This window comes from Nothobranchius furzeri, chromosome 16, assembly GCF_043380555.1.
Source record: "Nothobranchius furzeri strain GRZ-AD chromosome 16, NfurGRZ-RIMD1, whole genome shotgun sequence".
In the NCBI taxonomy this organism is placed as follows: domain Eukaryota; kingdom Metazoa; phylum Chordata; class Actinopteri; order Cyprinodontiformes; family Nothobranchiidae; genus Nothobranchius; species Nothobranchius furzeri.
In genome coordinates, this window is record NC_091756.1 from 38,835,882 (window position 1) to 38,848,497 (window position 12,616).

General features: G+C 41.5%; 1 protein-coding gene across 1 annotated transcript; it reads right to left on the bottom strand.

The window, feature by feature from the left end:
* Nucleotides 1-808: 808 nt before the first annotated feature.
* Nucleotides 809-12,256, bottom strand: LOC107387856 (dnaJ homolog subfamily C member 7). Its single transcript, XM_015963085.3, has 14 exons — nt 12,132-12,256; nt 9,401-9,489; nt 9,071-9,195; nt 8,858-8,971; nt 8,632-8,706; nt 7,806-7,924; nt 7,493-7,646; nt 5,224-5,388; nt 5,045-5,136; nt 4,874-4,947; nt 4,644-4,790; nt 4,407-4,562; nt 1,727-1,801; nt 809-1,649 (listed from the first exon to the last, which is right to left on the bottom strand). The coding sequence occupies exons 1-14, from the start codon at nt 12,200-12,202 to the stop codon at nt 1,618-1,620; spliced, it is 1,488 nt and encodes a 495-aa protein (XP_015818571.1). The 5' UTR covers nt 12,203-12,256; the 3' UTR covers nt 809-1,617.
* Nucleotides 12,257-12,616: the final 360 nt, after the last annotated feature.

Below are 12,616 nucleotides of genomic sequence, written 5' to 3' on the forward strand. Positions count from 1 at the left end.
ATGTTTAACCTTAGGGCTCTGGATGGCGTGTGGATATAGGAAAGGTCCTGGAGATAGATCAAGGCCAGACTATGAAGCGCCTCAAACACAAACAAGTTTTACAGGCGAAGCCACCCGTGATGCTCGGAGATTCTTGTTCCCGTTAGGAAGCGAGCAGCAGCATCTCGTACAATCTGAGTACTGATCTGAACCATAAATAAGGAACCGAAATAATTTCCTATACACGTTTTCTTTCAAAATCCACTGACTTTAGCATCTGAGCTGAAAATAAACTTGCTTAGAAATCTGAACTGTTTGTTAAACTTAAAGATGTCAAAAGTTAGTTTTTAAATGGTGCTGGGGACCCCAATTGAAACACCAGTCAACAGAATCCTTACTACTGAACAGGATGACATGACAAAGACAAAAGTGTTACAGTAAAAGAAGAGTTTTATTTCCATAATAAAAAAGGAGAACTTTTGTTAAATGATGCATATTTCAAATGGAAAAACAATTTACAATAGGAGCTTTACCGGTTCTACTGCTTCTCCTTCAAACTGGTGGAACGAGTCGTGAGGGCTGCACTGATCAAACATGCAAAACAAGTACACAGCAGGAGGCTGACAGCATGAAAGCCTTTCATTTTCAACAAGATGAAGCTTTCAATTGCGAAATTCATGTTTACTTCCAGGTTGACCAAAAACCCAAAAGGTTTCTATGGAAGACCTCAAACAGGAACATATTTGCAACATCTAACTGACCTCTTCCTTATCCCTGTAAGGCACCGCTAGAATATAACCGGGACAGATGTGTGGATGGTCCTGAGTGGATGTCAGGGTTGGCCATTATCTTTTACTTGTATAAAAGGAACGAGTCAATTATTTTGGCCAAGGTTGAGAAAAAATCCTTATGTGACAGGATGGATAACAAATAAATACAATTTAGTTTGTTGAAAAGGGAGGAAGACATGGCCCCCTAGCGTCCTGCTGTATAGAGGACATGAGGACGTACAAGACAATAAATATAAATAGACTTGAAGAAAGACTTAAGAGGCATAATTCTCCACATTCCAAGTCAAATATACAACGCTGTACGGAAAAGCAATGAAAACAGAACTTGAAAGTTTTGGCAAATAAGCCGATTAAAACCTGAATTTAACTGACCGGAGAACAGCGTTGGCTTCCAGACCGTGTCCTGAGATTCTACAGGATTCTCCTGGAGCAGCACGTCTCAGGTGAATCTTTCAGATATCTTGCTTCTTCTTCTTATAAAAATCATGAGCTCACATTCATGACTGGCCAGCGTTCTTCTTACCTTAAGCCTGAATCAATTCTAATATTCAGATAAACTTAAACACAATGTCAGCTTGGGTAACTAAAACATGCTGAGATCATCAAACAAAAACACCTTTGAAAAGACCTTTAAGTGCTTATGTTCAATAACTGACATCTATGAATTATGCTTCCGAGTGCCTATTAGCATCAACATGGGGAGTGAATTGAAAAGTCAAAGTATTAAACTAGTAAAGAGAATGGTGGGCAGATATCGCAACACACTCAGGAACACGGGCATCACAAGGTGACAGGGTCCACTTTTGTGTCAGTGTAAAGATGCACTCTCCCCTCGGGCTTTTTCGCTTTAACCAAACTGGAAGAAGAAAGGTCCTGAATCTGAAGAACAAAAACAACATTAACAGGATCACATCTTTTGGATTGATTGTTTTCATTCTAATTGTACAAAAGCTCACCTGAACTGGAATCAAAGCTGAATCCTCCATTATGACCACTGAAGAACGTCCTGAAGATGTTATTTGCATCAAAATCTAAACATAAAAGAGCAAAGAACAGATATGAGTTGATATTAATATAAGCTTCTGGAGGAGAAATTTTGGGAAAAATGTAACTTACTAATTTAAAAATAAACGAGAGCCGTATCAAGTTATTTTACATAGACACTAAAGTTAAAACTTTTTAAACAAACTGAACTTTGATATTAAGGAATAATCTTGTCTTTAAAGAGCAAATTGCAGGTTAGAGACTCCCATGAACCAATGTTTAGAGAAACATAATAGAAACTTGTTTTAAACATTTTTTACACAAACATAAATTATTTAGGCTTTTAGAGTCATTTTTCTGAGAAAGTTTTTTTTTTTTGCCAAACTAAGTGAAGTCAGCTGAGGGAGTCCTGTTAGGTTTATGCGGCTCTGACACAGAGGAAACCTTAAATGTTTATAATTCTACTTATGATGGCGCAAAAACCATAAAGTTATGAGGTTGCTGCACGCCCCAGAGACCGGAGACAAACCAGAGGGAGAAACCATCGGCCAATGACGAGAGATTGTGGAGAACAGCAGGGGAGCAGCAGATGAGTTAACGATGTTAGCTTAAACTGGTGTGCTAACATCACAATATTGTACAGACTACTGTCATGTACCAGACAATTAAAATATTGTCGGTTAGATAATATAATATTAATACTTGATAATAATAAACTAATGAGCCTCTGTCAGCTGTTTCATACTCGTAATAGCCGTTCACGTAACGTAGTTTAGTGCTTAGAGAGAGGGAGACAGACGCCTCTCACCCGGTTCTGGAGCTCATGCGGGCTTCTGTGAGCTGGATCCGACCCAGACACCAGCGAGCCAGTTGAGCTGGTATTTTTAAAAGCTGTGCTTCAGTAACAGACTGATCCGGCCTCGCTGTACGAAGGAGAGATACCGCAGTAATACTCACTGCTAATAGAAGCCACACATCTGTAACCTTCCACTGCAAATTTCATATTTTCAAAACGTGCAATTTAACTACTACTCTCTTTACCATGTGCAATAATTATCTGAACTTATAATTACTATGTACTCTTGTGCAATATCTTGTGTGCTACTGCTGTTATCCTGCTGTACCTGAGCCATTGCAATATTGCAATTTCCCCACTGAGGGACTAATAAAGGTATTCTTATTCTTAATATTCTTATCCTCTCCTGGAGGTCCGCGGCGGTTCTGATCCAGTTCCGACCCGGAAACCAGCTGTCCCGCTGAGCCGCGTATCTCTTCTTGTTGTCGGTTCTGACCTGGTTCAGATGGTGATCTGAGCACCAGAAAACACCATTTAATTTTTTAAACCCCATCACGGTTCTCCAGAGCCCAGCGCGGACCTCCCAGTCTCGGTACCGACCCATGTGGGCTACAGAAGTCCCGTCTTTTCAGCTGCACAAAACGCCCTCAGGCATAGGGATAGAGGCGTTGTTTCTCTTATCTGGAGACCCGTGGATTCGACGTCTGTACAGGCTGGAGTTGGTACAGCCTTCACACACCATCAACATGAACACAATCCATAACTAGTAAACACACACACTGACTCAATAACATGACCTCTCTACCCTAAAACCTGCCAGACTCCTCCTCTGTTTAATTCTGCACAGAGTAAGAGTCTGGGAACTCTCCTATTCAAATAACCCCACCCCCTGAGAAATCTAACCGAGCCAATCAGTGCTGAGTATTGTACATCACACACCACAATGCAGTTTGTCATAAACATGGCGACTGAAGCAGAGTTCGCTGCGGCTCTTTCCTCTGTTCTAAAGGACCTGAATGTCTTTAAAACCACAAAAAGTAGAAGCGCTAAAGCCTTTCTTCTAAAAGAATAAAAGATGTTTGCGCCGTTGCCAGCTAAAGAACTACAGAGTCGCGCGGTACAGTCAGCATTTCCGTCTATTATCTGATTGGTTATTTTTGAGCTGCCTAGTCCCGCCCCTCATGTACCTCTCTGCCTGTGAGTTACCAGACTCTTTCTCTGTGCAGAATTAAACGGAGGACGAGTCTGGCAGGCCAGGCTAAAAACTATCCAATCTCCACTCTGAGCGGAGGCAGCACCCAACTTCTAACTCCCTTTGGTTACATCAGAGGTTAAGATTTAGAAAAAAAGAGCCTTTTTAGAAGCTTTGCTGAGAAAGGAAACTTTTAACTAGAAAAAGTCTGCGGTTGTGCATTTTAAAACAAAATATCCACAATAAGCATTTCAAATAGTATTTTCTGGACAGCATTTTATATGAATTAGAAAATAAATTTAACCTGGAATTTGCTCTTTAAACTACAATGGCCACTATTTATCCCAATAAAACCCACACTCACCTATTTTACAAAATGAAGCTTCATAAAACATTTCAGTAACTGTGGTAACAAACTGGAACCTGTGGCGCCCTCTAGAGGCAAAACTAAAATATGGAAGTTTACAAAATCCACATAAAACTGTTCCTGACGTTAATATATTTTTGGCTTGGTGTGACAGCACGCCGACACTAAACTGAAATTAAATCATGAAGTAACAGAAACATTAAATATTGTTTTATTTTTCATCAGGTTTGTATATTTTGTGTTAAATCTAATGATGAGCCTGCCAGTCCTGATAAAAAAAATAAATAAAAGCATCACCTCCACCATCGAAGCCACCATCATCCTCCAGATCGTGTCCATTGTCGTAGCGTATCTTCTTCTTGGGATCGGAGAGGATGGTGAAGGCTTCACCCACCTCCTTGAACTTCTTTTCCTCCTCCTTTTGCACCTCTGGAGTTGCTGCACTGTGGCGGTCTGAAAGACAGCAGAACCAAGTCTAAATAAATCAACTGAAAATAACGGGACATGCTTTCATGTTTGCGTCGAAGACGATACCTGGGTGATGCATGAGGGCCCGTTTGCGGTACGCCTTCTTGATCTCGTCCTCTGTGGCGTTCTTACCAACGCCCAGCACCTTGTAGTAATCTTTCCTCTTGCTCTTCTTCAGCTCCAGCTGTGCTTTCTTCAGAAGATGTTTGTGATCTGAGGCACCACAGAAATGCCGTTACCACAAGTAAACCTGTAAACATCTGTTAAAGGGACCTTATGCGAGCATGGCAGCTAACCTGAAGTTTTCTCTGTCTGATAAACCTTTTCGTAGTCTCGTACAGCCTCCTCATACTGCTCTGTGTCCATGTAGCTGCAGAGACACAGTCACTGGTAAACTGCACAACACTGAGCAACAAAACTCACAAAGCAGGAAGCGTTGGGGTACTTAGGACAGCCATGCCACCTACCACTGAGCTCTTCTTAAGTAGGCCTTGATGTAAGTGTCATCTAGTTTGATCGCATTGCTGCAGTCTTCAATGGCTTTATTTACTTTCTTCAGCTGTTGGTAAGTAATCAGATGAGTGAACTGGCTGTATTCATTTACAGGAACAATGTGTGTAACTTCAGCCGACTTCCTGCATCCTACCTTGGCTCCTGCCGTGGCTCTGTTGCAGTAGAGTTTGGCATTGGTCTTAATGTTGTTGGGGTCGATCATTAGAGCGTCTGTGTACAGCAGGTAGGCAGCTTCAAAGTTGTTGTTTTTAAATGCCTTGTTGCCCTCTTCTTTCTTAGCTTTTAACGCTTTAGCATTCTGGGTAAGGAGGAAAACAGACACTCAGGCTTTTCTTAATTTAAAGGACCATAAAATGACACTGAGGATTATTTTATTTCAGCCAATTAGAAGTTTTGGCATCTTCTACTAGGGTTGGGCTATTTGTATAATTTTCCCCACCACCAATCGTCAGTCAAACAAAAGACAAGGTTGGCTAATAATTTGTGCATGCAACGTCATGGTGCACGGACTGATTTGCAAACACAGAAGTCCAAACCATGATTTTTTTAAATAGAAGCACAGCGCATAGGTTTGCTGGAAGATAATTTGATTTTTGTTTAATTTTGTATTTGTAGTTTGGTAGAGTGAAAAAGTGTTAAAAAGACTGTTTTTGTCTTTGTTTCCCTGTGGTGCCCACCATTGTGGTATTTTATTTAAGCAAACAGTTTTTTTCTGAACATAAGACTACCAGGTTACTTTCCTTTATGAGACTGAGTGGGAAATGAAATGAATCGCTGCTGCGTTTGGACGCACTCTAAGGGGGGCTGCTTTTGCTCACTGCCAGAGGCCGCATGATCCATTTATCCTGGTCACTGTCGTATTTAAAATAATAATCATTCAATACCATTACATTCTCATTACTTTTAATTAATATCAAGTCCCAACAAGCTGATCAAAGCGCTCCAGTAACATAAACGATGCAATTAAACAAGTTCACCTGCTGCGGCCCCAACGCACATTCCTTCAGCTCCACATAGACCTGAACTGATCACCTGCAGCTCGTGTGTAGTCTAATGTCTCTAGGGAGCTTGCTGAAGAGGTTATGAGGTTCTAGACTTTTGCCTCAGACAGACTGGTGGATGTTTACATGTTCTGGATGAATCCACGCTCCACTGACGCACTTGAAGCGGGTGCTGAATAATGAGCACTACTTAAGCCAAAGTTTTAAAATCAGGAAATGTTTTTCCAAGTGAAATAACCAGAAGTCTACCAGACTCTGAAAGACAGAAGAGCTTCCACTCGACACTGCTCTCTTGTGCACAGCGTTGAGTGTGTCACAGACACTCTCAGAGCTCCTCTTCAGTGCACTGATGGAGAGATCTTTTCTTGATAGTTACCTCCGCAACGAGTAAATTATTTGTCATTAAAAAACTAACTAAAGGGCAAACACACAAACAAATCGCCTCTTGTAAAAACAACGGCTCAGCCTATCACCGATGGTTGAATAATCCCATCGCCCACCCCTATCTTCTACTATAATCAACTGTCACTGTGATAGTTTGAAATTTGAAAGGAACTTTAAAAAGCTTAAATCTGACTGTGTTCTATGATATTAGGTAGATCATTTTTCATAATTATATTTCACTTAAAGCCCAGTGTACACTACAGGGTGATGCACACTGACATTCCTCAGTAGCTTAGCACACCAACCTAGCTCGAATGGCAACTCAAACTGCACTGATTTAATGTCAGTCTTTAAACTTCAAGCTAACCGTGGAAGAGGAGGGAGGGGAACAAAAAGGAGTTCATCTTTTGTTTATTGGAGCTAAGTAATTAGTGTGGTATTCAACCAAATGCTACATCAAACTGTTGCTTTAGCATGTTGAAGCGTTAGCAGGGATGGGCTACGATCGCGAGTGTCGGACTCCTGACCGTTTTAGGTGTTTCCCTGCTTAAACTATGCAGATCTGAATAAAACGAGTGTTTAGCAGAAGCTGACGATGGCTGAGGTGATAATTCAGCGGTTAGAATCAGGTGTCTGAGCAATAATGTATCAAAAACATGTAGCCACAGCACCCCACCCCCTTGACGCTACAAGACCATTTGTGTGCGTGATGATGAGGTGTCGCCTTCAGCTCCTTCCAAAGAGAGAGGGGGTGCAGGGGAGGAAGCTGAAGCTGTTAAAATGTCAAAATCTCCTCATCTCCTTGATGACATCACACTACAGACCCAGTTTCAAGTCATGTGCTGTCATTGTATTTTATTCATACTAACAATAGTTAGTATGAATAACATTTCTGTTAACTCTGGATCTTTCTGTCAGTTACAGCAGTTGTAGAGAATTGCGTCTCAGCCAAAGCATCAGAACATTCATGATAAACAGTAAAACTGCATAGTAATGGCACACTTCTGCTCTCTTTACCCTGCAGGCTAGCCGGGCCTTTTCATGGTCTGGAGCCATTCGCAGAGCCTGGACGAAGAACTGCACTGCTTTATCGATGCAGTCTTCATAGTAGAGACACAGGCCTCGTACATACAAAGCATCTGCGTTAGTAGAGTCCATCCGCAGGATATCACTGTATAAAAAACAAACAAGAAAAGATAGCATTAGCTTAAAAAATCTTTAAAGCTCGCATATGAACAGAAAAAAATCTAAAACTGAGTGGAAAATGTAACACTTGGACTAAATAATCATGAAAATTATTAGCTTTACATAAAAACTGAGCTTCTCTTGCCTTGCAACAGACTGAGCCTCTGGATATCGTCCCAGCAGAGCGAGACACTCTGCCTTCAGGATCTTGAAGCGGTGGCATGCAGAAGCTGAAGCCAAGGCCCGGTCCATGCAGTACACCACCTGCAATCAGGACCAACAAGTACACGTGACTCTGACCTAGGGGTAGACCAATATATCGGTCGGACTATACAGTTTTTTTATACATCGAAATTAGTCGATATTTGTCAATAGTAAAGCCGATATAAAGTCAGGCACATCCTCGGACAGCCCGTGCTGTTGCAGAATTTTATTAAAATTTATTTTTAGATTCTCCCTAAATTAACTTTATTCAGGTGTCTGACTTTAACACTGAGAAGTGCACAAAGTTAAGATTTAACAGTTAGTTAGTTAGATTCAGCTTCAGAAAGGTTTTGTATGGTAATATCTGTATGCAGTGACATTTTAGCATGAAAATATGGTGTAAAACATCGAGATATTGGCCATGAAAATCGGCCCATCGGCTGACCATGTCTCCTACATATCGCCATCAGCAATAGAAAAAGCATTAGCGGTCCACCTCTACTCTGACCACGGCTGTTTGACCCACCGTTACATCCTGACACCAGGACATGTTCACACACAGATGGAGCTGGGCAGATGTTTCAAGTAAATAATGTTTTATTTTCTAATGAGACAAGAATTAAAGGATAAAAACATTGATCCTTTTCCCCTGAACACACTCCATGTGCTTGTGACTACAGAATATTTAACCCCGTGTTTATAAGAAATCAAAAAGGAAGGCAGTGCTTGTAGATCAGAAAAGTATTTTAGAGCGTGTTATAAGGTACCTTTCTAAAATCCTGTTTTTCGAAGGCGAAGTCAGCCATTTGCTCGTACTCCAGCAGCGCCGCTGCATTCTTTTTCTAAAACAAATCATTACATAGAAAATGACACCATTAGCATCATTTCCAAACCAGGTGCACTTCAGTCACTTTACCCAAGTGAGCACATCAAGTTCAACAGTGTTCAAAATGAAATCCAACTGAAAGCGTTTTATATTGCAGAAGTTCCCACCTCCTGCTGGGCCTCTCTGTTGCTGGGATCGAGCTCCAGAACCTTCAAGAAGCAGCGGCTGGCCGCCATGCCGTTTCCCAAAGACAGGTGGCACTTACCCTCACGTAGATGCCCCTGTGGTAAAAAAACAAAAACATTCAATAACTCTTCAAATCACCGTCCATAACAAACAAACACATGTTATTTGCTGATAGGGTAAATGTTAAAACGGACCTTCATGAAGCAGTCATCCAGACGCACAGCCTGCTGGGAGTCTTCTAAGGCTTCTCTAAAGCGGCACAGCATCATGAGGGTGGCTGCCCTGTTGCCATAGTAACTGGCATTTTTGGGGCATACATCTTCAAATTTAAAAAGTGAAAATAAATTCCAAAGTATAAAACAATTATTGAAAGAACATTAAAGCTAAATCAAAAATGGGAAAAGGGCACGCTAAGGTGTTTGGTAACAGGATGAACTGAGACCAACACAGGTCAAAAGAATGGACGAGGTCAATCGTGGGAGGTTACTTTGGAATTTTAATGCAGCATATTGATGTAATCTTACCAATGGCCTTGGTGTAATAGTTGAACGCTTCAGAGTAATCTTTCTTGCTGTAGTAAGCGTTACCCTGCTCTTTGAAGCCTTCGGCCTGCCTGTAGAGGTAAAACAGACACTGGGGTCAATGTGGAACGAAACAAACTAAAACCATTCAACTAATCAGTCCGTTAGCTTTAAACAAAGTCCTTCAGACAAACCAAAACCAGCTGGAAGCAAGTTACCTCTGTGTTTTTGTAAAAATACAATAGCAATCATTTGCTTTTATCTGGGATTTGAGGGATTTTTTTTTTTTTTTTGCAGATGAAGTAAAATTTGAGTATTTCAAAGGACTGCGTTGTATTTCACCTGAAACTGGGACACCAGAGCAGGGCGCATATTGTCCAGCACTAAACATAGCTGTGAAACTGGCCTGTTGCAACGCTGCTGGGGAGAGTTAAATGCAAATGAAGATGGATGCAGACAAACAAGGACCTACAGCTGCTGTCGGATGTACTGAAGAATAAATCAGCTCTGGTGAATTTAAACATCTGGCAAAAAGAACAAAACATGTAAAGAAAGAATACTTCACATTAGTTTATATCTATGAATAGGCAAATGTCTGGATGAACAAGAACAATGAATAGAAGGTAACTGGCTTATTGTTATAAAAGCTGCTCTGTTATTCCACTTCTCTGAAAGCTTCTTTTAGACCCCGAACAATAAATAGGTCAGTCAAGCATCAGCTTACATGCTGTCTGGGATACAATGGTATTAAAACTTTAATTTGCTGAGGAAAGCTGATGGGGATTGTGGTAGACGTGAAAATATTGGTTTCATCACTTTTTGCCTTTTTCTTTTAATCTGGGATGTAGCTTACAAACATTAAGGGATTCTAACAATTAAGAAAGCCTATCCGTTGGTCATCTTCTTAGTCCCTACACCCCCAGCAGGTCCCTGAGGTCCAGTGATCAAAGCCTACTGGTTGTGCAGCGTACCAGGCTAAATACCAAAGGTGACAGATCATTTGCTGCTGTGGCCCCCAGACTCTGGAACTCTCTCCCCCTGAGCCTGAGATCAGTGGGCTCAGTGGTCTCCTTTAAAAAGCAGCTGAAGACTCACCTGTTTTCCCTCTTTTTTTAAATTCATTTTCTCTCCACCTTTTCTTACATTTTTAATCACAATTTTTTTGGGGTCAAATTAAACATATTTGTAATCATTTAAAAAACATAATTCTTTTATATTTTACAATTTTTGTTTTTGTGAAGCGTCTTGTGAGTTTTATCTTGAGAGGCGCTTTAGAAACGATTGTTTTCTTTCTATCGGTGCAATAATATGTTTATGTATTTTGTCCAAAGCGACTTACATGTGATAATGAAGCCAGCAAGTTGCCCAAGAGGCTAGCAACAAACACTAATCGGTCAACCCTAGGCAGCGGTATATTGAACCAAAAAGGGAAGTGAACAAGGAGTGTGCAGTAGAGTGGGGGACGGGTGCTAGTTCAGAAGATGCTCTCTGAAGAGCAGAGTCTTCAGGAAGCCCCTGTTCTGGTCGTGCTTGGAAGGTCATTCCACATCTGTGGAACGACACATGAAAAGAGTCTAGATTGTCCTGAGTATGGTGTAGGCACTGCTAGCCCACGATCCTTTGATGACCGGAGCGGCCGGGCCGTGGCGTAAGCCTTTGCAAGGGGATTCAGGTAGATGGGAGCCGTACCATCTCGGACTTTGTATGCTAGTGATCTGAATTTGATGCGTGCAGCTAACGATAGCCAATGGAGCTCAGCGAACAGAGGGGGTAATAGCAGAAGTGCTGTTAGGTATAACAATTCTAGTTATTGTGATGAATGTGTCAACTAGGGTGTGACTACCAGTGATTCACCAGGTCAGATTTAACAAATTCATAGCTCACATAGTTGCAAGTTATAACCCTGGTGTTGTTACAAAACTGTTTATTAAACCTTTATAGTGCTGGTGCTTCTGGGAGTTAGGGCCGAGGGAAAATGTATAACTTAAAATTGTTCACATCCAATGTGTTGACATTCTAGTCATAAAAGAAACAAACTTTCTGCTGTTAAGAGTTTGTAGCTGATGACTCATCTAGCATTTTGTTGTCTATAAATTCTGTTCAAAGTTCTGTAAGTATGACCGATACCAGTTTACTTAGTGTCAGCTGGAGGTGAAGAAATATTCTGATAAAATTAGTGTCCGTCACCAACTTGTAGCATGTCTTCTATTCCGGATTAAGACTGGATTAAAACTGGAGATGTTTGAGAACAAATATGACAGTTATTGCAATATTATGTTTTTAGACACATGGAAATGTCACGGATGTCGTGAGCTTCTCTGATAGCTAAACTGCACACGACTTTCTATGTAAACCTCTGGACTGACTACTCTTTGTTTATATCTAAACATGTCAAATAAATCTGTTTTATTGTCTCTTTTAAAACACGTGATCAAACAGGTTTGAATGCGTCTATATGGCCACGTCCTCTCAACGCACACAGTTCGATCTTGATTCGATATAATTAAATTAGACGGTCTAAAACATATATTTCAAAGGCCGTGTGTTATAAAACGCGGTGAAATGTGCATCTATTGAGAGGACGGTGAGCCTGCTCTATCTAAGCTAGGCTAGCTCGTCTCCGGCTGCTGTGACCGCGCTGACCGCTTTCCGAACGCTTCCCACCAGCAGGCTGAGCTCACTCTGGCGTTTCTCACGTGTTACGGTGAAACACAAATAAAAGTCACATAGTCACCGTTCCATGTCGTCCTGAATGTGGATCATGGGCTCTGTGTCTACCGGCACGTCGATATCAACAGCTGCCATCTTTTCTGGAAAGTACGAACCGAAAGCGACCGTAAAGAAGCAACGTCACTTCCGTTTTTCCTCTTTATGGGTCGTAGGAAAGTAGGCAACTGGTACAAGTATTGTTATATAAATGTTTGCTGTGGCCACTAATTCACGATTTTTTAGGATTTATTGACATTAGTTCTGTTTCAAAAATTAGACCTCACATAAAAAACGAAGCCCGAAGACCTCTTATGATGAATTATATAAATGAAAACCGTGTTCCCTCGCCCGGACGTGGGTCACCGGGGCCCCCCACTGGAGCCAGGCCTGGAGATGGGGCACGTTGGCGAGCGCCTGGTGGCCGGGCTTTCACCCATGAAGCCCGGCCGGGCACAGCCCGAAGCGTGGGTCCCCCTTCCCATGGGCTCACCACTCGTGGGAGGGGCCAAA

What these genes read in the sequence shown, in the direction of transcription:
- LOC107387856 (XM_015963085.3), bottom strand. Translation starts at nt 12,202, where the DNA reads ATGGCAGCTGTTGATATCGACGTGCCGGTAGACACAGAGCCCATGATC. An exon ending in TGGATGACTGCTTCATGAAG is followed by an intron (nt 8,972 to 9,070) that starts GTCCGTTTTAAC and finishes TTTTTACCACAG; the next exon opens with GGGCATCTACGTGAGGGTAA. An exon ending in TACTTAAGAAGAGCTCAGTG is followed by an intron (nt 4,948 to 5,044) that starts GTAGGTGGCATG and finishes GTGTCTCTGCAG; the next exon opens with CTACATGGACACAGAGCAGT.